Source organism: Syngnathus leptorhynchus, chromosome 5 (assembly GCF_054491065.1).
Source record: "Syngnathus leptorhynchus isolate UIUO chromosome 5, UIUO_Slep, whole genome shotgun sequence".
NCBI lineage: Eukaryota > Metazoa > Chordata > Actinopteri > Syngnathiformes > Syngnathidae > Syngnathus > Syngnathus leptorhynchus.
The window spans coordinates 11,783,392-11,809,112 of record NC_141199.1 but is presented as its reverse complement, the minus strand read 5'-3'; the positions used below and the strand labels follow the sequence as shown (position 1 = coordinate 11,809,112).

Here is a 25,721-nt window from a genome sequence, read left to right as displayed (position 1 = left end):
CAAGACTATAACTTGATCAATCTCAGGTAGAAAAAGCACATGTACTACCCAATATATCCATCACTCAGGCATATGACCCAGCACTATGTATCATATGACTATCTACTTTAGTGCTTTATAATTTTATTGAGGCTTTATGAAGCATCACAAACACAACAACATCAGAAAAGGGCAGGAATGTAACTTGTTTAAACATCCGAAAGCTTTATCAAATTTATCGAATCAAAAGGCAACTAAGCTTTTCGTTAAACGACGTCATATTCATAAATCAACGCCGTCACCTTTTCTCATTTACGAGGTGGAATTTTCGTCCGAGTGACCTGGGTTAATAGAGATAATCCTCATAATCCCAAATGCAGTAAAAATGCCAGATTGTCGATTAGCCACAGGCTTTATTGGGAGAAAACAGAGATGGTTAACAACACAAAGAGAGATTACATTTAGGGAGACGACGGTGGCACCACAGCAGCTTATTGACTTTGGAGGAAGACTAGACATAGCTGAGTCCAAACTTTATTGCATTTACTTAAATTGTTGTTTCTGTTGTAACCTAAGAATGAAGACTATTCATTGACTCCAGCAATGCATTTAAGGTATCTAGGCCAGCAGATAATTAACTGCAGCGATTGTTCAAACTTTGTCTTAATTTTAAAAATTATGATGCTTGCATGCAGAAAATAAAATTTCATTCAAGATTGCTTCAAGGGAACATAAAAGCGAGCAACAATTAGGCACCCAAATTCAAGTACAAGGTTGTACAGAAATGCCCACAGCAAACGTCTGAATGAGTGATTATTTATTACATTCCTTAGTGCGTGTTTCAGCATATATAGCATAGAGTAATGTGTGTAAGTGCGTGTATTTGTGTGTGCATGCGCACTCAAATTTTTCAAGCAACTACAGTGGTGCCTTGAAAATGTTTGCATTATTCCATGACCACACTCAAAACACTTTTAGATGTATTTTGTGATGTCATTGATCACATCAAAGCAGCGTTGAAACAAGAGTATACCGAAGCACAAAGGTCTACACGACACACACAAACGTGTGTGTTTGTTTGTGCGTGCAATTGTGTTTGTAACTTCTCGGATTTATTGCAGTTTATTTTCTGCAGGCTGCAGGGGGGTTTCCAGATGCCTGCTTTTTAGAGTCATCCATAACATTTACTGTCAACATGTACATCACTCTGTAACCATTCCATTTACTTTTTTACAGTTTCAGTTATGAAACAAATGTGGGGTTTGATTCAATGACTCACTGCGAGCCAACACTATCAATTTGTGGTTGTTAGTGACAAAACAGCAGAGTGATGTCTTTACATAAGCTGACACATGATTTATTGTAAAAACACTAAGTCAATATAGCATACTTGGGATGTGATTTAATCACCATTCCATAAAATACGCGCTGAGTGGCCAGTAAGCACATTTGGATATTTGCCCACCTCAAAGATGCTGAAAGGGAGAGTTCATATTTGAAATATTTTGGCACACTATGATCTATTTTGGCAGTATAATTTTATATATTTGGGAAAATGTAAAGTGCATCGCTATGTAAGTGCAAGTGCACTCACTATGGGAGAAGCGACAGCTGTGTTCAAAATTCTGTCTTTAAAAATAAAAAATAATTTTGACACTGTTCGAGGGATCCATTTAAAAAGATGTTTCTGTGGCTGTATTATCAAAACATGAGTGGAATGCCCAATTTATCAAGGTGAGCATCAAAGGCAAAGATTGATCTGATTAGAAGTAACTTTTAATCGACTATTAATACACAGTCTGCTTTCTTTTCGTTCCTGAAGTGCTCGTCTTGAAATAAACAGAAAAACATGATTTCCTTTAGGGAGTTGAGAAGTTCAATTTCCATATCCTGTATGGAACTACTTTTTTATGCTTTTTGTGACTTTTTCGAGTGTGAGTGACTTTGGGGACAATGACCCCATACAAAGTGTTTGTCGTGGCCAGAGTAACCACTGGAATTCAGTTCCTGGCCAAGCAGTGGTTGGATTCATCCCAAGCAAAGTAAATACTAACGTTACCATCTCAGAGTTTTGCACCGGTTGTTGACTGACAACAACCATGAGGCATAGTGGCCATGAAGAGTTAAAGGAAAGGCAGCAAAGTTAAGCATTTCACAGACCTTGAGGAGGGGCTGTCGGGGATAGAGGATGTTTGGGGACTGAGAGGCAACCAAACCGGAACACAGAGGAAGGACAGAGCAGAGATCTGCTTGCGACCTTAGCACGCAAACCACAACTCTTCTATTGTCCACTAACTACAGACAGATAAAGAGCCCTGCACATACATAACCTACTGACAAGAAGGAAGGTACTCATCAAACTAAAATAAAAATATCTTCAACAAATGGTTCCACCAAAATACATAAAAGTCTAGAACGGATACTTGGGAGATTCGGATTTCACCGTGAAATTCTGATAACTCTACTGACAGATGACAAAAGTCACATTTAAAACAGCATTGTGGAATGCCTGCCACACACCACTGTGAAACAAAGAATTACTGAGTAAAGGTCTCACATTCATCGATGCGATGAGACAGAAATGCTGCTCAATAATGGCATAGATATTCATTATTCAAAAAGTAAAATTATGAAAAAATACTTACTCAGCCGGGACATTCAAACAAAGCACCTACATGCACACATTTTGTTTTATTATTTTTTGATAAAGGCAGCGGGCCCCAATGAAATTGTTTTCAAACATATATTAGCATGTTTGTTGTCAAACATATATCTCAATAATTTATTTGGTATTTTTGCTTGTTTTCAACCTTTGGTGAGCCACTCATGAAAACGTGTGTGCAACATTTCAGTCTGTTTTGGCTGCATCTCTGTCTGGTGGGTTTTAGAAAAAAAAAAAATCCCTGCGAGAGGTCAAAAGTTTCCCTGTCATGGAATGTTTGGATGAGGCTTGATATAGATTAGTAACTGTCACCATATCTGTAAGAATGCTGGTTTAAACACCTCTTTGCTGAATTTGACAGCCAGTTTAGTGGTACATCTCTTAAAGGGGGTACCGCATATGTTGTACTGGTGAGAAAGCTCGGCACTCAAGGTGACTGATATGTTGTTTCCGACTGTAACTTTGAGAGGAAGGTGGTCAGGGGTCAGCAGCCTCCACCCGCCTCTGTGGCTTGGCATATCCTCTACAGCCACTGACCCCTAAAAATAGAGGCTCAAAACAAATGGCTCTAACGCCGCATATAAATTGCATTTGTCAGTGCAGATTACATGATTGAAGCCATGTACGGTAATTTTGCTGGTATCAATATGACAACCGGTTATGATACCATTTCAAAATCAGGATTGAAGGATTGAAGCCATGTACGGTAATTTTGCTGGTATCAATATAACAACCGGTTATGATACAGTTTCAGAATCCATACACAAAACAAGTGATAATTTGAAATTGTGCAAGATTATCAATCTTTGGTTGGATTGGTGATCATGTGTACATGGTTAGATGTTTAAGTGGGAGCTCTTGAGCTGTGTCATGAACTAAGCTTGACAACATGAGACAAATCTAGAGTGTGACTTGGTTAACACGTCTAAGGATAATTCAAAATTACCTCTCACACGTCGATATTTCAAGACCATTAACATAAATGTGGTTTATGGAAGAAGAAACACCTGTTGCAAGACAATAATACAAGCCAAACAACACTATGAGACACCTTCTGCACTAAGTAAATCAAAGAAACTTGCCAACAAAAACACTCAGGTCAAAGAATAGCAGTTGCACACTGAGAGTATAACACCTGCTGTGACACAACATCCGCTCGAGATTAGACACAAATTTGATACAAGGAAAACAACCACCTGCTTAAGGCTAACAATAGGCATGGTGGCAAGAGGTTGATAATCTGTTTCCTTCAACCCACAGCGGTAAATACGCTAAGTGATATAGAGCTTGCTCAGTGAATGCTCACTCTTCAAAAACATCCACAGCCACATACCAACTCCTCACTTATCATGGTTACATAAAAGACAGAATGGCGCAAGTATGTACTAGGTACAATCACACCCAAGTGTTACAGAATGTGCCAGTGGGTGCGAGGGGGACAGTAATAGCACAAACACGAGTTATCCCTGCACGGGATGGAAGGAATGCTAATGCAAATTGACCCTGGTTCCAATGGCCAAACTATAAATCATAGTACACATACACACATATTTTTCCCCAGTAGATTCGACTAAATCTGGCATGAGACTTTGGAAAAAATGCCTTAGGTGCCAACATGAAGTGCTGTTTGTCTGAATTCTGTTCGCAGAATAAAGGTTGTTTTGTGAAAGGCCTACTTGACCTGAAACGTGTGAGCAGCCACCTGGTGTTTCTAAGTTATTTTCTCACCTTTATTTATTTTATTTTTTTGGAGGCAAAATTCCTTACAGTCCTCATATCTTTATTCTTGTAAAATTATGATTTAAAAAAAGACATCTATATGTAAAAGCAATTTTTATCCAAGCAAGTTGGGATGACTTTAAGAGGTTATGGGAAGTGTTGCCCACATCCATCCATTGAACATCAAAGGTCTTGTGTGTGTCGCATACCTTGTCTAAAATTAGCCTACACTCTTCGCAAACTTGGCGTGACTACGTGAGCATGGAATCACAACAGATAATGGTGGAATTTGATAAAGCCATTGTTTTCCCCAACAGAAACACCTTGGACATGAGATTAGAAACAAGCATCATTCCATACTTTGCTTTGACAATGTCATTAAGTGAGCAAGCAAAAGGGTTTGAGGAGGGGTGTTTCACACAAAGCGCACCCCTCGTGACTCCCCTTTCCTGGTGTCTCAACTCACGGGCACCCCTTGACCCTTTTTGTTGGGGCGAATGGGTGTAGATCTCTGGAAGCGGCTAATTATAGAGTTTTAACGTCTGCTTGGCTGAGCTTTAAGTGTTGCCGGCAGATTCTTACAATTGGAAGGTTCACTCCAAGTAAATGTATGAACACAAAGAGTCTGTTTGCTCTTTTTATCCAAACCATGACACAATGAATCTGTTTCACTACTTAAAGTGCTGTGCAGGACAGTGCAAACGATGAAACATGAAATGATAAAAACATCCTGCACTTTGAAATCAATATTACATGCAGACTTTCAATTACAGACTTATATAATGATAAGAAAGCCAACTTACCCCACTCTTAGGCTTTGCTCCAAGAGTCGTTGGGGTGCCTTTAGCTGATGTAGCATGACCATAAGAATATGATGATTCCAAATCAAAGTCCTGCATCAAGAAAGTATCCAATGTCTGTGTTTTCCCGTGCATTTATTCAAATATACGTAGATTGCATTAGAATTCGTACCAGTTGTCGTCTTCGAGGAAGGGTGGGGGTGCTGCCTATGGAAGAGTTGGCGCTCAAGGCATTTTCAATTTCCTGATCCAACTGGTCCAGCTTCATCATTAGCAGCACCATCGAGTCCAGACGAGCATGGTCTCGCTGAAAGGACATTTTTCCACAGGAGATATAAGTAACATAAAACAAAAAGTCTATCTATGTAGGTAGCCACAATAGACTGTATATTCATGTTATACTGCATGCGTCCTATAAAAGTGTAAAAACAATAATAACTTGAACTGAATTATTTGGAATATCTTTGAATATATATGGGGAAAGAAAATAAGCATTGACATATTGTCTAAAACACCTTTCAGACAAATAAACAAAAGCAGCAGTGAAGGGCTACAATATGGCAGATACTTGTTTGGATAAACATAAACTTTCCAATTGAGAGCATTTTTCATTTGATGATTATACTCTGAAGTTAAGGTAATGTAAATTGTGGCCTGGAGTGTTTGTCCTCGTGATTACTTGACCCTAATGAGTTGAAGCGGTTCAGAAAATGGATGGATAGCAAACTGTGTCATTGCATGGTGGGTCAAGAGACAACCGCAGCTGTGTTGTGCCTAATAAACCTGCACTGCTCACTTCTTCAACAGTGACTAAAAGCCTCACAGTGACCCCAGGTGGTGTTCTTCAAGTAAGGCAAGACGTGCTTTCATTTTCTTTTGTCTCCAGCAATAAGTGGGACTAACAGCCTGAGCCTCCTTCCACACAAAAACGAACAAATGACATCACAAGGCTGTAACCAAACCAACCTTGTTACAATCGCCGTAAACACAACTCGTTAAAAAGCGTAATGAGGGTGAGCTCATAGGACAATGAGGCACTCTGTATGTTCCTCCAAAGGTACGGAGGCATGGCAACATGTGAACGTAAGACCAGGCTCCCTCTGCTCCGAGAAGTGATACATAATCAGGAAATCACATTGAATTATGTAGGCGAAGAAATACAAATCGAAAACATGTTCGAATGCGGTTCGATTTTACTTAACGATGGGTGTGGACGGAGGAAAGTAATCACATTCAGATTTTGTGTGTTTGTGACTTATAAATGAAACGCAACACAATACGTTGTCAAGGAAACATCCCTATCTTTTCTCAGAATTGCATTATTCACAATTCGCTTGCCACAAATTCACTTTTATGGGGGGTGATGGGGGTTTGGGGCTGGACCTATTCTCTGGGGAACTTTTCATTTTCATTGAAGCAAAATCTCTCGCGTTTGTGCATTCACTGACATTCCAGGCTGGTAGCGGCGCACATTGCCATGTTCTGCCTCTTTAGTAGAGTATCACAAAGACACACTGTCATGGTAAAACAATGACATCTTCACGAGGCCTCGCTGAATGAACAAACGCATCTGGTGAGAGACGGCAACAACAGCAACCGCAAAACAGCAAAGTGGAAAAACAAGTGTAGAGCAAGTCTGTGTCTTTTTATGGGGTGTTCTGGTGGTTTGGGTGCTCTTTTTCTCTCATCCCATTACATTCCTCTCCACTTCCTGTTTTTTTTAATGCAAGACAGTTCCCACACTGAACTGCTGGAGACTTCCCTCCCCTTTCTTTGCTTTTATTTTATTTATTTTTTTAATTCCCGACACCCAGCTGTTCCTCTCTTAAAATGAAATTGTTTGCAAAAGAGAGATTGCCAAAATTCGACGGGCTACAGCGGTGCACTCACACAACGGTGAGTGCTTTCTTGTGAAATGAGAACAGAAATTGAGACAGACAGATGTAGAGAGAGAGAAAGCTCTTTTCCAGCCAAGTCGTCTGTTGCCAGATAGACGACTATAGAGCCTGAGGTCAGGATAAATCCTTGTTGCTAAAACAAATAAACACAGTAACAAAGCCCAATATCAAGTTAATCTAAAGTCATTACGCACACCAGATGGGTTTCGTTTTACTAATTCGATCCACAACAATATGCGCCTCGTGGGAAGTCATCATGAATTGAACGTCTTGTCCAGAATTGTACATCATCATCTATCATAAAATCCAGCTGTTTAATCCATATAGTATTGAAAAATCTTTTTGCATCTTTTGCATGTTTTAGACCAAATGCTTCCTCTTTTTGACAGTAATAGTAATATATATTTTCATATAAAATGGTGAAAAACCTTGTGGCTAAAATGACCATATCTGGTCATGAATGCATTGTCTTACGTTTTTGTGGTTACACACCTCCTAAGGAGTTCCACAAGTCAGAATATTTGCTCTTCAAATGCAATATTTTAAGGATGCCTATGATATTGATGCCGACCTAATTTAGCAAGCCCCCAGCAAAACCTGTGATGTCGACTTCCTGGAGGATTGACGTCATCCCTGCTGGTATGTAAGAGTAAAGCCGGATATTCTACGAAGAGCCCAATTGTTGATTCACTCAAATGTCTGAAGTAATGTCTGCACAGTGTACATATTCTTTTAGGAATCCACACAACCATAATGTCAAGTAGGCGACTCTCTCTGTTCACATGGGGGAGTGAGCATCATAGCCTATTCCAGGTTTGTGACTCAAGGCAAACAAAATTGCGGTTGCCAGTATGGCATTAAAGCATTTCCAGTGTGGACTATAATAAGTACTTTACTAAAAACATATAATATAAGCACAGTGACACAATATAACAAATTATGCAAACAATGGTCATAAAACCAACGTGACGTTGGCAGGCCACCAAAATCATATTGACAAACTCCTTCAGTAAGCCAGTCGCTTCACGATTTTGTCCAGTTGTAGATTCTTACAATGGCGACATTTTTTAGTCTGTATGTGCTAAATATATATCTTTTGGCAGGGTGGTGACAAAAGTGGCAAAAGATGCTGAGACTTTCTTTGTGATGAATGACACGCATCCTCTATTTTTGTTCTTTTTATAATTTTGATATACTTGAATTTTTTTTTAGGAAATTCTCGATTTTGAATGTGCACAATACCAGAACATAAAAGATATGGTTTGTCTGTATTGAAAAGAAGTACAATATAAATTATTCTTATTCAGATCTGACTGAAGTTGAGTTCACATTAAAGCTTCACATCTACACAAAGTAGGTTGAATTAAAAACTTTGATTTGATTTTTAATGTATAATAATAATCATCATCATGCTTGCAGTCTGAAAACTCTCACCAAAACTCAGTGGGGCATTTTTGGAGAAATACCTTCTCTAGACAGGAAATGACATGCAAACAAAGGAACAAACCCATCCAGATTAAACGATAACCTCTTGGATTTATAGGTAATAAATATGCTTATCCTTTTAAAGAAAAAAAAAACAAAATTTGTAATAGATAATGAAGGGATTTTCATAACTACCTTGAGAAAAATACAAGTCATGCTGAAATGTGCTTCTTGAGCTGTCATTAATTATTTTGGAGTTGCTGCCAACTTTTAACTGCTTTTGAATTGTTTCAATTACAATTACCAAATGAATAAACAGTCTTTAGTCTTTTTCTTTGTAACAGCGAACCTAAATCCATTTTGGGCACTTTACTGTGCTCGCTAAGCAGACCAGAGGGTGTAAATAGCCCAGTGTGCAATTATGCTAGAATCTCAAACTTTTCATCCTGGCAAGACGTTGCGCATTCAAATCTCTGTGTTCATAGTCTCCACACAATTATAGGACTTTGTTTTGAAATGAGTTGTTAAGAAAGACAAACAGTTCACATATCAGCACCACAAAACAGGCGCGCGCGCACACAAACACACACACACACACACACACACACACACACACACACACACACACACACACACACACACACACACACACACAAATATTCTAGCATGTGAGAGTGAAGTCATTGTTTTCCGAGAAGTTTGCCAAGTGTGGGACAAAAATGATTCATAGGCTGTGTATGTTAGTTTTGAACAAAAAAAAACATTAAAAGTGTGGTGCATTAATCAGTAAACCACTAACACCCAATAACCGTCTCACAAAGTTAAAATACGTCATTCAATATCTTCATCCTTACCTTCTTAATGCGCACTTTCACTCCTTCCTCCTCCTTCTGAATTCCAGGCATTCCATCAAAAGCCGGATTGACGGGAGATATGTCACAGGGAATATCCTCCTGCACGGCGTTGTTCGTTTGCTCCGTCCTAGAGTCGGCCGATTGCGTGTGGCGTTCACAAGGACCATCTGCCATCTCAGAGCCAGGTGACTCATTGAGGCGACCAGAGGCTTCGTTGCCATGGAGTCCCTCCAGCGGGAGCACATTGTTGACCTCTGCTAAGAGTGGAAGCAGCTTTTGGGGGTGTTTTTCTCTTGCTGCATTTTCATCATCTTTCTGGCAGTGAATAGTTGCGGTGAGATTCTTTGGAGCAGGTGTACGGCTACCCGCTGCTTCAACTGGGTTCACCTCTGGGATGGTTTCCAATGATAAAGAACTTTCATCAAAGTCTTTGTTTGGCTGACTTGCAGTCGTCATAGTCAAAATGGGCTCGGCTTCTTCAATAATGATTTTCTGTGTCCGGACTTCCTCTGACTTACGCGATTCTTCTTGCTCACACGGCACTTTACTGTTGGCCAAGCAACATTGAACTTTGGCACAAATATCAGCTGATGTGATAGGTCCTAAAGTGACATTTTTTTCACAGCGTTCTGGATCACTTCTTTCCTCCCCTTGAGACATTTTCATTGCTCTTGTTTCGGAATCACGCTGCTCCGACAGTGTCTGAGCGGGCATTTCACAACCAGGGGCCGTATCCCATGCTCCAGCAGGATCTTGCTTTCCTTCTTGAATGTCTCTGGAAAGGCGCTCATGTCCTGATTTTTCATTTAGAGTCTCTGGGTTATTTAATCCAAGCAGTTTGTCAGATGAATCTGTGGTCCAGGGTTCAATTGCTCCTTTGTCACATTTTCCTTCTCCCGCTGAGGTCACAACTTTGTTAGCCAATGACGTCACAAGCAGACTATCCATTTTATTGAGTGAACTGAGCACACCGACATCCAAGGTTATCTTTGCGCCAGCATGGCCAGGGATGGAAATCACTTCCTCAACATCTGGGAGGTCATTCCGAGGTTCGTGTTGAGTAGCAGAGCGCGACTTTGGTGTGGCCTCTGAGATTTCAGGAGGTCTGCTGTCACTATCTGTATGTCCCTCCTTTGTTTGCGAACATTTTGGAGGCTTGCCAGGCTGTCCGGCAGCAGATTGTAACAGTGGAGGCCCATTGTTGGAAGAAATAGAGATGCATTGTTGCTCCTTATGACAGATACTATGTGAGTTTTTAAAGACATCATCGTCATTCTCTGTGCCAACTTTGTCTTTACCATCGACAGCTTCCTGAGCACAGAAAATCATAGTGCCGTTTTTGTCACTCTGGGAAACGCAGTTAGATTGGACAGCCCCCTTCTGCGGCACATCCAAACATTTGTGGAGGCTGCAAATGAACTTCATCTCAAGCGGAGCTTTAACATTTTCTGTCAGCTTCACATCCTCCGATTGGATCTTATCATGTACTCCAGAGGTGGTCACATCTGGACTCGGAGTCAGCTCATCTGTGAACAGTCGGTGGCAGCCCTCTGGCATGGAGGTGCACCTTGTCCATCGACCTTGCTTGGAAGCCCCCGAACCCCTCCAAAGCCCCTCGCTGTCAACACCATGGCAACAGATCAGATCCAGATCATCATAGCTATACTGTAATCCTGAGGGATGAGTCACATGATCCTCCCAACTTCTCTTGCGAATAGCAACTGGCATTATTGGTGGCCAGCGCTATTCCATAGGGATGCTTTTGACTGAGGATGAAAAGGACGAATAAGACATGGACGTGAGAAGACCAATATGGTTTTGTTACCAATGTTATGCATTGAAAGCCATGGCAACTAAAATGTAACATTTGAACAGCTTTTAAATTGTTGAATTTTCTTTCATTTAACACTTGAAGACAGTCAAGCAGTTTATTTGTATGTATTCGCAATTTCCCCACCCAGTCAGTAGAAACTGATGCTTTCAAAATACCATTAGCACGCTTGACAGAATTAACATTTTGAGAAAATAAAAATTAATGGCTACAAAATTTGATTAATCCCGTGATGTCAAAAGATTGCTTTAAATTACGCAACTTCAAAACAGTCATTGTCCAGCTATTTGATTGTAGATAAAAACAGTCATCTTATTTGGCTTCACTTTTTCATTTCTATTTTTACCTTTTGTTTCCTAGAAGTCACGTAGGCTGATGCCAACTGTCATCTGCGTCCTGTGCATGAACCTGCAGAGTTTATGAATGATGAAAGTTTCAAATCTCCTCCAATCTGTCATTCAGCCCAGCAACCAAGAGTCACCTGTGTGCTTCTCCTTTTTTCTTCTTCTTGTGGTAAGTGATGACAGCGTTTTATGATACGATTATGAAGACATAAAGTCAACAGTAAAACATCTGGTGATAACCAACAAATTGGCTTCTGATCTGCTCCGAGTGCTGTCTGCCAGAAATATGTGGAAGTCTCTCGCGCTTTCATTCATCCACTGAGTGAAATCAGTGCAATAAGGGAATATGATTCCATATCCGTCTGAGAAGTTGTTGGCCGTCTTCACTTGAGGTTTCTGACTGGAGTCGGTAGCTTCCCCGTACAGCGGTCGGCGAGCTGAAGAGCACCCCAAAGACGGACAGAAAGCCCAGAAGCAGTGGAAAGTCCAAAGACATCTTCCATCTTGATCACATTAGTGTTTTTGCTGACGCCGAATGCCGAGAGCTGGGTGGTGTAAGAGGGGCCGGCTTTGCCTTCCCCCACTCCTCCCCTCGTCTTCTCCATTCGATCCCTCTCTCATCAGGTCTCCTCCCCGCTGATTTTGACAGGGAGTCTGAGTCACATCCTACCAGCCCCAACCCCCAGTTTATAACTTGCACAACATACTGACAACATATATTAACTCAACATCCACTCACAGGTTTTGCCACTTTTACAACGTTCCTTGCTATTTTGGAAACATCTTCACATGAGTCCATTTTTGAACAAAACTGTGATTTACTCGCTTCAGTGAACCTGTCCATTTTCTTACAGCGCCTTCCTAAGACTTCTGCCAATGGGTTTAATAATACACAGACTGCCCTATAAGAACCTGAGCACTGGCCTCGGGAAAAAAAAAAAAAAAAAAAAGCTCTTTTCACTCCAGCCATTCTATCTAAGGCATACTTTTACCCAAAATGTGCAGTCCTGCAACTGCACAAGAATGTCTGATAAAACACACCAACACATAACTGTAGTGTACCGTAGATCAACATTAAATAATCAGTGCAAACAGATGGAAAGTACTTTTTTTCTGTTCTGGTTTTCATATTATTTGAATTCAAAATTCCGAGAACGGGGTTGCAAAAACTACAGACGTAGATAAATATGTGCAAAGAAAAACACCTCAAAGGGGTTGTATCATTGTGTTATATATCACAATCCAGTGACAGAGACGTGTCAACGTGGCTTATAAGCCGGCTAATCATTGTGTGACGCCTTTCCGTCTCTGTGCGGCGAGGCGCAACAGCAGCACAACATTCCCAGCCTGAATCAGCTGCGGAACAGAGGCTGATTTCCATTGCCTACAAACTTGTGTCACTCCAAAATTGTCTTTGTTGCTGAATTACACTCATCCCAAATTGTGACCGCATTTATCAAATCGAGAAAACCGGAATGGAACACCCTGCATACTATGCCTCCAATCTCGGCCTTTTAACCTGCGGGTCATCCAGATGTGCGACGGATGAGCTTTTTTTGAGGGTGTCTTGCTGGGAAACAGTCACTCTGGACTCTTAAGGGACACAGATGGTCGTACTTAAATGAAAAGATCCAAGTTCAACCAAAAATTCTCTGTAGTATGTCACGTGATGTACGCTGCGGTTATACCGAGCTCAGTGTAACGAAATACAGATCTGGTTGGCCACAGTGGCTTCGCCGTGGATGCGGCTGCCGATTGAAGTGACTCAGGCAATCCACTCATTACCGCCTGTAGACATCTATCTCTAGCTCTATAATTTAAAAAGCTAAAGCCTCCCTACAGCATTCAGACCCCCTTGCGCGGCCGCATGGTAAGCCATGCACGTCATACTGTGATCTATCAATGACATTTTGCAAACAAGTGTTCAACCAACAACATGTGAAACAACAAATGTCTCGTGGTTGTAAGTGAACTGCAACAGTGTGGTGGAGCATCAATTGGTCTCTGCCCTACTTTGGATTACTTTTTACTTTGATAAAGGCCCATTGGTTGTGTAGTAGTTCATATTAGTGACATCCAGGCAATTTAAATGGGATGATTTCAACGTAATTGACTGGAAACTAGTGGTGGCTGTGATTCACCTTTCGCCATAATGCCTCGTCTTCCGACTTGGCTCAAAATGCTGTTGATGCTTTTCGACAGGAAAAATAGGGCACTTTTTCTTGTACCCAATACTATACGGTGACATAACCACTTTGGGTGGCTAATTAGGGAAGTAGCTTAGTCATCACCGCATCTTTATATACACAGCTAAAGATGACGACAAGAAACACCGGCACCGCAGTTAGCGCTTGACATTGGAGTATTGTAATCTATGGTCTCCAGTTTTCTGCAGTGGCCCATTTTACTGCAGCTCTCAGTCTCCACACACACGTGCTGAGAAGTAAATATCCTCGTTCCTGCTTGATGGGACATGGATTTCACAGTTTCCTGTGGTACTATTTGGGTATGGAAAACAGACCACGAAAAATGAAGTGGAATCCAGTTGGGATGCAGTCCCAATGGCCACCAACAGGATAAATAAGCAGTATGTATTTAAAAGAATGGAGACTTGACTATCATTAAAAAAATGACACCAAGTTTAGGAGGCAACCATCTATTTTGGTTTCTGTACTTAACATGACAGTGAACTATCATGCCAGCTTCCGGAGGTTTGCTAATGGTGAGTCAGGAGCAACAAGCCGCACGAAGACAGCCATGATGAACTGAGCTTAGATGACCTAATGTTATTTTTCTTGTACTAATTCTGTTTAGGGAAAATAATTGGTTTGTTTTTGCATTTTTACTTTCAAGACTCTAATTTGCAGCTGAAGTATTGAAGTGTTCTACTGAGAAACAAAACAAAGGTTACAAATTTTGATACGATTTCTTTGGACACGTCTTTTAAATTAGCACATGGGAACATTATTCACAAAAATGTTTAAAAATGACCCATTTGTGATTCACTCCATAATCCCTCACTTTTGCGTCTTAAGTGGAGCAGTGACGCCCCAAAGGAAACAGCCACACATTCCTAACCACTTTAGTTTATTATTGGAAAAATACGTCACTCTAAATCACTGGCATTGAAAATCGTTTCGGAGCGAGTCTGCCCATTAAGGGAAAAGTAGGTGACACTAGAGTCCTCCTCCTAACCAGTCTACTGGAGTCTTAAGCGTTCTCCAAGACGCAGTCATTTTAAATTTATTCTTGCTGGGAATTGGATAGCAATTTTTTTTTAATCTTCTAATATAATAAATATTTGAATCCAACTGCATTATTTATGTTGTGAAGCAACTTGGTGAAGAAAGTTAGGACTTTTATCTTAATTCTCGACTAATGGACAAGAGAGAAGAAAATGACAAGCTGCCACGAGGTGTTTGCGGCTCAGTATAGGAAATTTAAAAGTATATGCGGTATCAAATGAGCCGACGAAAAATCATTGCCGGCGGTACCCTAGGGGGCTTTGGCCTGTGACCACAGTTTATGGTGCAAGTTGCCGTGGGAACAGGAAGTACAAGTTATTGAGGGTACTGACCAGAACAGTCTCCAGGCTAAAAAAAATCTATCTAATCTTTTTCTTGTTTAATGGGGGCGTGTGTTTTTCTGTGTGTGTGTTCCTTGGTTCTATGTATTTGTGTCATCTAGGGCAAATTGTTTTTCGGCAAGACTACAATGTTCCCTGTTTAGAATCTGCTCTGTATTTTCGATACTTCACTTAAAGTCTCATGCACATTTAGCCTTGTATACAGATTGTCTTCCTGACATGTGAATCATAGCAATTGAGAATCAACTTGGAATGTGCACAGATGATGTTTGCTTTCACAAAAAGAGGTCAACTGCTTCACATCTTGAAACTGAAAACACGCGTAATGTTCCAACACAACAAAATCATTCATCCAAAAGGCTTCAAGACAATTACATCTTGGTTGTAATCACAAAGATGGCATTCTGTGAGTTGTTTCTTTGGACTCAGTGACAAATGGATTCCCTTGAGGGCCAATCCATCCTTGTGCTCAGTGGGCCAGAATAGTGATGTGGTACATTCACTATTTCCCCTCTCGCACCCAGCCAGGATTCGGCCAAACATGTGCAGCACTGGCTTGGACTCTTCCAGAAGAAATCCAGGAAAATGTGTTGTCCTTCAATACTGTTGCCAAAGCATTTGTGTGCTGTCACTTTTGAGTTTCAAAAAGCCTGGAGATGAGTGGCGTCATGATGTGATGTTTGCATTTTGTTGCCAACTGAATCCTCCCAACACCTGCTCTCATTCTTTTCCGTAATGGTCTTCAGATAATTGAGTCTTACAAAACTTATTTAGACATGTTATTGGTTCCATGTTTAGACAATGAGCCCGTATCTCACCGAGTGGCAAAGTAAGTGTTTGTGCATGGTTCCAATGTTGTTGTTTTTTGTTTGTTTGTCAAGGTTCGTTCGAGGTTGCAAAAGGTTACAGAGATGTCCGCCGGTTTTAACGGTTGCAAACTGACAAAAAAAATGTTTGCAAATGTCTGGCGAATATCTTTGCAACCTTGCAACGATGGGGACAGCTCCCGCAAAAAGACATTGCATCCCTAAAATTTGCAAACAGTCTGAAAGTTAACTCTTGACCTTCCTGGGAAAATAAAATGGCCTTAATTTCTAGGAAGCGATGAATTCATTCCAGTCACATTCATGTGATGAGACATTTGCTTGAAGTGGGGGAAAGTACTCAACCCAACTAGAAATGGCATGTTATGAAAAGGGAGTTGTGTGTCGATTAAGATGTCAAGAGAATTGAATACAGAATTCCAAAGCAAGGGGAAACAAAGACAGCCTTTTGCCTTGACTTACTAAATAGTGTGGATCTGGGAAGCCAACAGCAAAGAATGAGGACGATGTTCTCCATCAGCAAGTTTAAATTGAACCACTGTCTGACTCTAATCAAATCAGGAAATAGGTAAATTGCAATAACAATGCAGAGGCAGCAGGGGACGCCAAACTAAAATTTCTGTAAATAGACTGTGATCCTAAAGACTTTTCATTCATTCATTCATTCATTCATTCAATGAAAAATTAAGTGGGCCTGTTGTACTTAGGGGAAGAGTGGACAACACCTGAAACGCAATATAAGATCCACTAAACATTTGGCAGATATGGTTACATACATTTTAACAGTAAAGCAATCCCCATACATCAGGTTTTGAATGGCAATTGTTAATCATTTATCTTTTATTTGGGGGTTTTGTTGTTGTGTTACATTTACTTAAGTAACTTTCTGGATACATTGTACATGTCAATGCAGTTTAGATCCAACATATTATTTATCAATTTGCTTTGAGTATTTTTTTTATTAGGAAAACACAATTATTTTACACTCTTACATTGAGCTATGGTACTTTTATTATTTTGCATATACATCACTGGTATTTATTCTTGCTTGTGATCTATTTGTTTTGGTTTGTCAAAGAGACTTCTGCCTGAAGCACTGTCACTTGACTCTTTTTCACCAATTCAGCGTGTCCACTAGCAATGAACCAGGCATTCTCATGACCACGCACAGAATTTTCCACAGCCCCCACACAGAAGCAAAGTTTTTAAAGTGACTATAATTTACGGCAGAAACAATTCATGCGACCAGCGGTCAAGAGGCAGAACCCCCTGCCCTCACATTCAGTCTGTTTATGTTACAGACTAGGAAAAAGGTCTACTGTCTGCTTTAAAATATCTGCATTTCAGTCTACAAACTTTAGTCGACTCAAATGAGTCAATTAGGTCAAATTGATCAACAATCAAAATACATTGTAGTTGTTTTTATATCTCTGCCGCTTGTGTTGTTGCATGAGTTTAAACAAAGACATTTGTTTCAATTCCATTATGTTCTCTCCAAAGAGTTAATTATTCCTTGAGTTAAAATGATGGGGGAATATGCACATTGCTATTTTATGTTTGTCTGGTTGAAGTCGATGTTCTGGTTGAAAAAAAACCAATACAAATCAAGTTTTTCAGGAATTAGTATTGGAGAGTAGTTTTTTCAGAGAGTATACTTACCCCTAATAATTTAGAAGACCAGGTTTTTTCCTTCCACTTATGCACTCCTACTTTTAATTCAATTGACGGCAAAGGCGAGTGCATGCAGACGTGACATTCCGTTTTCGGTGGTGCAGTCTACTGGCAGCTACTGGAAGAACATTTTGATTAGCGTTTGAAAGCGGTTTTACGAGACATTTGCTGCAAAGGCATATAAATATCAATTTAAGTTGCATTACATGCAAACACCTCCCAAAGACACACGCACGGTTCGAATTAAGTGTCAGTCTTTGGTGCGTTTCTCAACACTGGGAAATTCAACTATTTGACAAAGGCGAGCTTTCTTTCACACTGCTCATAAAATGGATCTCAAATAAAAGACGTACAGATGCGATGAATAGTATTTGCTGTAATTTTACATGTAATTTCAGGATTATATAAATTGAAGGGAGAAAAAAATCAACAATATGGGTGTGTCTGGGCTCTCTCGCGTTGGGGCGTTGATATTTCCGATAGCTTGTTAAGGCACCAAAAAGAAGTTTGTTGTCTTCCGTGTTTACCTGGGGGAAGTTAGCGAAAAATGGCGTCCGTTGCTTAATTCAATAACTTTACTGTGATCTAAATGATGGCTGCAGTTTAAACTGGTGCAAAGAACGAAAGAAATAAGCTGTGGAGACAGGACAACTCAACTTTAGTTGAATAAAGCGCGCCGAAAGTTTTTTTTTTCCACTCGCCACCCACAGCTGTCTTTTTCTCATCTACAATGGGATGTTGCAGCAGCACGGAGGTAGGTTGAGCCAAAATGGAAAGAACTCGACAATCGATCGATAGGCGCAACATCCGAACAGTAGCGCACGTCTGATGTTGTGCGTGTGTAACAATTCACGTCACTTTTCAGACAAAGGCGGCTTGTTTAGACAGCACAGCCACAACAACGGGATCGTGCAAACCACCATTGGGCTTGACACTGCCCCACTCACCCAAAACTAAAATAATCGAACGCACGTTTCTATCTGTTCATGTCTTGGCAGAGTAAACGTGACTGGAGCCCGTTGAAGGATCGCAGTTGTACGGATATTCCATGGCTCATCATCTTCATACTCTTCTGCCTTGGAATGGTAAGGGTACAATTGAAAACTTGCTTGGTAGACATTTTGTTGGAGCTTTGCAATGTTTATATTGTTGTGACCTCACAAAACATGTCATTGCAATCGACATTAACATTCTAAGACAAACGAGGAAACTCAAGACCGCTTAAAACAGTTTTGCAGTGCAACAGGAGAGTGTCCATACACTTTTGCTGTTGTCATTGCCTTTGACGTCTTTATAAGACATGCAGTTGTTTAAGAACAAAGGTCAAAGGTCAGCATTGTTGCACATGACCAAATCATAGCGTTTATGGTAGAAAAAGTAGCAGACAAAACAATTTACTCAAATAAATGAACACTAGCTTTCCAATCATCCACGTTCCCCTGCAGGCACAATTAGGACGTTAGAAAAATCCCATTTTGTTAACATTCCATTATTTGTGTCATGCAGCTTTGTATATGTGGCTTCACAATCGCCACGGGAGCTGCCTCGCGACTTATATCAGGATATGACAGCTACGGCAATGTTTGTGGTCGCAACAACACCAAGATCCAGGGCGTTGAGCTTAGCGGCCGGAACATGCTGGAAAACAAGTGAGTCGCTTGCAGCACACACATCTATCTATGTCTGTACTATATTTTTCAAGCCCAACCTGCACAACATCATTTTTCTTGTCTCCAAAGGTAGCCTTTAAAGTGCTTCGAATAACACGTTGAACATTATTCAGGCTGGGATGGTGTTCAACTTCCACTGGGAAGTTCAAATATAGATACCCCCCCCCCCCCATTTTAGGAAGTAATGGAATGGAATGTTTCGTAATATAATGACGCTCTTCAACATTCTTAATTGTCACCCTAGTGTAAAAAGAAGTTATCTGGTGGATATTAAAACTTCAAAGCAACACTGTGTGCTTATAAAAGCATGAATTCCAACAATGGTTTGGCAAAATATTGAATCATTCCTGATTTTAAATCAGCCCTTGGGACATCGTGCTTACTTGTGTGTTCTTGCTTACTACATTCCTCACATATCTGAATGAAAGAACGTATATTGAATGTGGGTTTTTTTTTCTTACCTTCTGAGAAATTAGGTTGTGGCCTTAGACTTAATTCCTGTAAGAGTTCTAGCAGCATTCAGACTACATGGCCAGTATTACTCAAACAATGGCGCATGCTTTATTGATGCTTGATTTTCCAGCCAGCCTTTTCTGGTACAAAGAGACAACTGTGCAGCGGGGCGGCTAATGTCACCGTTTTTTTTATTTTCTTCCTTCACTAAAAGTCCAGTCTTGCATTCTAATGGCCTCGTGGGCTGCTGTTTTTACTGAACGCAACTGTGTGTTTATATGATTTATTATATGAAACTAAACAAAAACTAGATGAGGTAACATCTCATTGACATTTGTGTTTGTGTCTATCAGGTATGTATTCTTTCTGGACCCATGCAACATCAACATCATAAACAGGAAGATGAAGAGTGTGGCTTTGTGCGTCTCCAAATGTCCTGCCGCTGAACTGAAGACCTATAATGATTTAAAGCAGTTTGCGCTCACTAATGGTGAGAAAAAAAAATGGTGCTGCTTGAGTTTATAGTTCAAGTGCAGCCAAAAACGGCCGTAATACCGCTAACTACATTTATGCTGTCTTCAGGATTGGAGAGTATTTCTGTAATTAATTTTTACTATGTCATTAATCTTTCTCTTCAAAGGATCTGCGCTCTGCACCTATGATATCAGTCCAGCAAGATACACGGGCCACACTGATCGATTCACTAAATGTCCCAAGCTCCCAGTTCCAGTAAGGTAAAGAATGTTTCAAAGTTTTCCTCTCACTCAGCCTGCTTCCACCAATTTTCACTCGCGCCCTTCCTTTGCCTCAGTAAATCAGTGCCACTGTTCCGCCGATGCATACCAGCGGATGTCGGCTGCTACGCGGAATTGGCCCTCTCCTTTTTCACATTCATCAGTGACAACAATGTTTTCCGCCGAGTCGTCGCTGGAGTAATGGCTAGCAAGGACATCATTGTGGGACTTTGTGTGCTGTCCTTAGGTGAAGTCTCATTTGTTTCACAATGCACACATGACCGAGTACAAACATAATCTGTTCTTCAAAACAACTGTTTGCAAGTTCAGCCATGTCGGTTCACAGTGACCAAGCTTTCCATGATTTGAATTATGCAGAGACCTTTTGTTTTGTTTGATGCAGTTCTTTCCCTGATCATGATGATCGTCATCCGTTACATCTCCAAAGTGCTGATGTGGATTCTCACTATTCTGGTGGTCATTGGAACTATTGGTAACTCATCACATGCTGTCGTGTTGTATTATTAAAAATAATAATAAAAGTGTAGGTTGCTCAAATACAGTGTAATAGAAAAGTACTATTTTCCAGGAGCGACAGGCGTCCTCTGGTGGCTGTATGTGGACCACAGGAACGCCTTGAAGAACAACACCGCCTCTGTCTTTGGCAAAGAAGTGGCGGCCGATAATGTCAAGGCGCTCCTGGTGTATGCCATCTGCGCTACTGTTTTCACGGTATGTCGGAACACATTTGTTGACGTTTTCAAAGACTGAAAGCCTCAGAACACAATGGAAGATGCAAAGTTGTCATGAGATAACATCTAAGGCTTTTGGAACCCACTTTCTGTCTTCCAGGTGGTTCTCCTGCTGATCATGGTCTTCTTGAGGAAGCGCGTTGCCCTCACCATTTCTCTGTTCCACGTGGCTGGAAAAGTGTTCATCCATATTCCTCTGCTGGTCCTGCAGCCTTTCTGGACCTTCCTCTGCCTTATGGTCTTCTGGGTCTATTGGCTAGCCGTGTTCCTCCTCCTTGGACTTGCAGGTTGAATGTAGTGACCTTCTGGTTTCAGAGCATAAAAGAGCATTTATTTTGCTTGTGTTACGGTGCATTCGATTTCCTCGCTAAATAAGTTGATGGTAAAGTCATTTCCAACTTCCAGGAAGTTTGTTTTGTGACATTTTGCCCTGATCTTATGGCGCAACTTAACTCCCACATCCGGAAACTTGTGCCAGTCTCGTGGTGTGGGAGGACAGAGTCAAAGAGCCGTTTCTCTCCTCGTCTCCCACTTCTCTTTTCGGCGGTGCAGTTGACTCATAATTATTCTCAGCAAAGTTTAGCCGCTAAGCTGTGCGAGTCAACTCTGTACGACATAATTCATGTGCTTACAGTACTTTCATGGTTAAACCAAAGTGAAAATGATAAGGATGAATGATGTAATCCAACATGTGCATCATTTCTTGCCTCTGCAGGAAACCCGGTGAAGAACAACTCCACAAATATGGTGGAGTATCCCATGAATGGACCCGCTCAATACTTAGTCTGGTATCATGCAGTGGGTCTCATTTGGATCAGCGAGTTCATCCTCGCCTTTCAGCAGATGACCATCGTCGGTGCTGTGGTCACCTACTACTTCACGCGGTAAAGACAAGTCCGAGTCTGGTAGAGTTTTATTGTACTGTACACGGTATCATACAAAGTTCTTGGGGACATTGTGAGATTGCTCATCTATAGCAAATGTAATATAAAATTATACATGTTTTCAACTAGTTATTCATAAAAAATATGTGAAATCGTGGACTATTTTAACCATGCATATTCAATGAATTTAATTGTAGTTAGAAATTAATTGAGGTAATTAATTAATTTATTAATTAGTTAGTCATTGATTGAGGTGCCCCATCAATATTGTCGATTCTCCTTTCATTTCCCCCCCCCCCCCCCCCCCAGTTTTACTTGGATGAGTACGATTCCACTGTAATATTTTTTTACTGGGTGCCAGCTATATTTTCAAAGTTGCTCTTCGGCAGGAATAAATCTAACATGCCGGCCACTCCCATCCTGTCCGCGACGGTTCGTACCTTCCGTTATCATCTCGGTACTCTGGCCAAAGGCTCCTTCATCATCACTCTAGTCAAGATCCCTCGTCTCATTCTGATGTACATCCACAGTCAACTCAAGGGAAAAGTGAGCCTCCCTGGGAAAGTTTGAACACATTTTAAACTCATGTAGTTACTTAGATGACGATGACTTTGCACTATATTCTTTCCAGGAGAATGCGTGTGCTCGCTGCATGCTAAAAGCATGCGTGTGCTGCTTATGGTGTTTGGAGAAGTGTCTGGCATACTTGAATCAAGTAAGTGAGATCCAGTTAGGATTTGGGCCGGGTAAGATCATTCTCAGATTTCATGACTTGTGTGGTTGTATAGAATGCTTACACAGCCACAGCCATCAACAGCACCAGTTTCTGCACATCAGCTCGTGATGCCTTTGTCATCCTGGTGGAGAATGCCGTGCGAGTAGCGACCATCAACACTGTGGGCGACTTTGTCCTCTTTTTGGGAAAGGTACTTAAGCCCTCAAATATATTATCTCACCAAAAATATGAACACCCATCATGTTTTTCGGGAATCTTTCACAACTTGCTGCAATGTAGTAAGATTGTATAAGAGTGTATATTTACGATCCCCTAAAATAACTACACGCAACCATATGTGGAAACAAGAAGTGAAAATGGGCTTATTTAGCCATTTTTCTTCCCACAGTCATGTGACTCGTCAGTAATAAAAGATCTGTTATAAAAAAATATTTCTAAAAATGTGAGGCCTGTACTCACTTTTGTGAGTTCTCTGCATGTTGTTCCAGCCTGACAAATGTTTGCGTTCTGCATGATAGGTGCTCATCGTGGCCGGCACGGCATTTGCCGGCGTGCTGGCGTTGAACTACCAGCGCGAGTACACCGTGTGGGTCCTTCCCCTCATCATCGTTTGCGTGTTCGCCTACATGGTGGCCCACTGTTTCCTCTCGGTGTTTGAGAACGTGGTGGACGTCCTCTTCCTCTGCTTTGCCGTCGACAGCAAGTACAACGACGGCAGCGCCGGTCGGGAGTACTTCATGGATAAAACTTTAATGGTACCAGTGCTTACATACTGTCTTGATGGCACACTTGTGTTTTTTTGTGCAAATCCCCACTATATCATAGAAATCTGCTTTTTTGGGCAGGAATATATTGAGAACAGTAAGAAAAGTGGCCGTTACAAGCCTGAGGATGGAAGTGGACGTGAGATGAAGCCTATGGTGAGTTCAAGTGTTAGATGTGAAATGGTTGTGTGAGTTTAGTCTAATGAATGAATTGACTTCTTTTTTTACTTTGCAGACATGAGAATGGCTGCTACATAGAAGCAAGAAATGTATTAATAAGGCTGACAAAAGAGTCATATGTTTTGTTCTATTTTGTTCTTATGACTAAATTTTGGAGCTGTGTTCAAAGTTTTTCAAAATGAGGATGGGTGCTACATAGAAGCAAGAAATGTAGTAATAAGGCTGACAGAAGAGTCTTTGTTTTGTTCCATTTTGTTCTTATGACACTAAGTTTTGGAGCTGTGTTCTAAGTTTTTCAAAACGCCTTTCTTAAACCCCAAATGCAGTTTAGATTCCTTTTTAAAATTCGCCGACAACCGTTTTAACATGGTTTAACATGTTTGGAAACTAAAAACAGTCGGTGTACTTTTTTCAGCTTTGTAATAACGGTTTAATTTTTTTGTTATTTGTTTTTGTACTTGAAATAAAAAAAAATGTATTTCGTGTTGAGATCTGTAATCTACAATCTTCTTCCTCAAAGTGTGCACCGACTTTACTAAACAGCAGGGGGCAGAAATGCATCGAATTTAAATGAGCAAGGCATACTGTATTTTATAAGGAAGGAATAAAAAGATACGATACGATACGAAATGAATAACAGTATTATGGCAAGTTTTTTTTTAGTATTTCAATTGAAAAAAATTAAACCTAGTTTTCAATTTAAAAAGTCAAACTTATGCAATTTAAGAATTTGTGTGTGTGTATGTATATATATATATATATATAATATATATATATATATATATATATACATACACATATATATATATATACACACATATATACACATCCATATATATATATATATATATATGTACATACATATATATATGTATGTGTAATTATATAAATATCTTCTGCCTTTTGAGAAAATTGCCACCAAATTGCATCCCCATGATGATACGCAATCTCACTGCTGCATACATTACTGCCTGGTGCCCATTTGACTTCCATTGTGGAATCAAGCCACTAAGCCATTAGGTTATTGATGGGAAAGCTCTCTTTGTGTGCTTTGCCTGTCTCCTCCTATAAAAAGCAGGAGTACAGAGGAGCAGCACTTGATGGCCAGTCACAGCTAAGTGATCCCTTTAGTACTCGCGGCGCACCAGGCGTTCCTGGAAGCCCTTTGTTGAGAGCCCGAAAAAGACAGGAAAACACCTCCTTCTCTCAGGCCTGTGCCACAGGATGTACCTTTTGTATGATTACACTTTTTTTTTTTCCTTGAGTACTTTCAACCACTTGGTGTATGACATTTTACAGTATTGTACAACTTGTACAGTAACACATTTTTTTACCCTGCAATACAGTTCTCGGTACATTGAATAACTTTGATGACATTTTCATAAGTGAGTATTAAGTCATATAAAAAGTAGAAAAGTGACAGTTTACGCTATAACTCATAAAAAATACAGATTTTTACTTGCTCATTGTTTTATCTGATAAATGAATACTGGCTCTGTGATGTCAGGCACTAACAGGAAGAATGTATTCAAAGTCAACACTCCACTGTGGCTCCAGTTTGTAATAATGTTGTGTGTATTGGAAATTATATAGGGATAGAAAAAAATTGCTGTGCCATATCAGCCTAGAATGGACTGGCTATTCGGGTCTTCTGAATTTCCCAATTGCCACCACATCCCTGATAGTAAAATTTCACAGAATGATAACTATTGGTATTATGACACTATTATAACTTATTTGGCATCCAGCAGATGTACAATACTGTACTTCATAGCAGAGCCCATTATAGAATAGGAGCTGTATTTTGTAGTTGCCTTGTCTTGGCCAAAATCCGACTGATCAATTTCACACAGGCACTGCCGGTTTCATATTTAATGACTGAACATAACATACAGTATAGTTGACTTATTTTCACTATTCTCGGGTGATTTTATGGCTATTTGTCAATATATTGT

The 25,721-nt window shown here is 40.4% G+C and overlaps 2 protein-coding genes across 3 annotated transcripts in view; one reads left to right on the top strand and one right to left on the bottom strand.

The window, feature by feature from the left end:
* Positions 1 to 17,665, bottom strand: part of dlc1 (DLC1 Rho GTPase activating protein) — a 64,772-nt gene extending 47,107 nt beyond the window's left edge. Inside the window, exons 1-5 of one of the 2 annotated variants that reach the window (XM_085911649.1) lie at positions 17,582 to 17,665; positions 11,515 to 12,178; positions 9,338 to 11,103; positions 5,333 to 5,467; positions 5,164 to 5,253 (exon numbers count right to left, since the gene is read on the bottom strand). In XM_085911649.1, the coding sequence (XP_085767775.1) occupies positions 5,164 to 5,253; positions 5,333 to 5,467; positions 9,338 to 11,065 (1,953 nt within the window). In that variant the 5' untranslated portion in view covers positions 11,066 to 11,103; positions 11,515 to 12,178; positions 17,582 to 17,665. The remainder of the gene's footprint in view (positions 1 to 5,163; positions 5,254 to 5,332; positions 5,468 to 9,337; positions 11,104 to 11,514; positions 12,179 to 17,581) is intronic. The other variant, XM_085911650.1, reaches the window with a different exon arrangement.
* Positions 17,666 to 18,067: 402 nt separating this feature from the next.
* On the top strand, positions 18,068 to 24,255 carry slc44a1a (solute carrier family 44 member 1a). Its single transcript, XM_085911651.1, has 16 exons — positions 18,068 to 18,347; positions 18,592 to 18,678; positions 19,100 to 19,242; positions 20,070 to 20,206; positions 20,357 to 20,450; positions 20,528 to 20,697; positions 20,854 to 20,943; positions 21,040 to 21,182; positions 21,303 to 21,489; positions 21,918 to 22,086; positions 22,476 to 22,632; positions 22,718 to 22,801; positions 22,875 to 23,012; positions 23,341 to 23,577; positions 23,668 to 23,742; positions 23,822 to 24,255. Exons 1-16 carry the CDS (start codon positions 18,324 to 18,326, stop codon positions 23,825 to 23,827), a joined length of 1,941 nt encoding a protein of 646 aa, XP_085767777.1. The 5' UTR covers positions 18,068 to 18,323; the 3' UTR covers positions 23,828 to 24,255.
* The last annotated feature ends 1,466 nt before the right edge of the window (positions 24,256 to 25,721 follow it).

Coding starts and splice junctions, on each gene's coding strand:
- slc44a1a (XM_085911651.1), top strand. CDS start 18,324: ATGGGATGTTGCAGCAGCACGGAG. Junction 21,183..21,302: donor TCTGCGCTACTGTTTTCACG/GTATGTCGGAAC, acceptor TCTGTCTTCCAG/GTGGTTCTCCTGCTGATCAT. Junction 22,633..22,717: donor ACAGTCAACTCAAGGGAAAA/GTGAGCCTCCCT, acceptor TATTCTTTCCAG/GAGAATGCGTGTGCTCGCTG.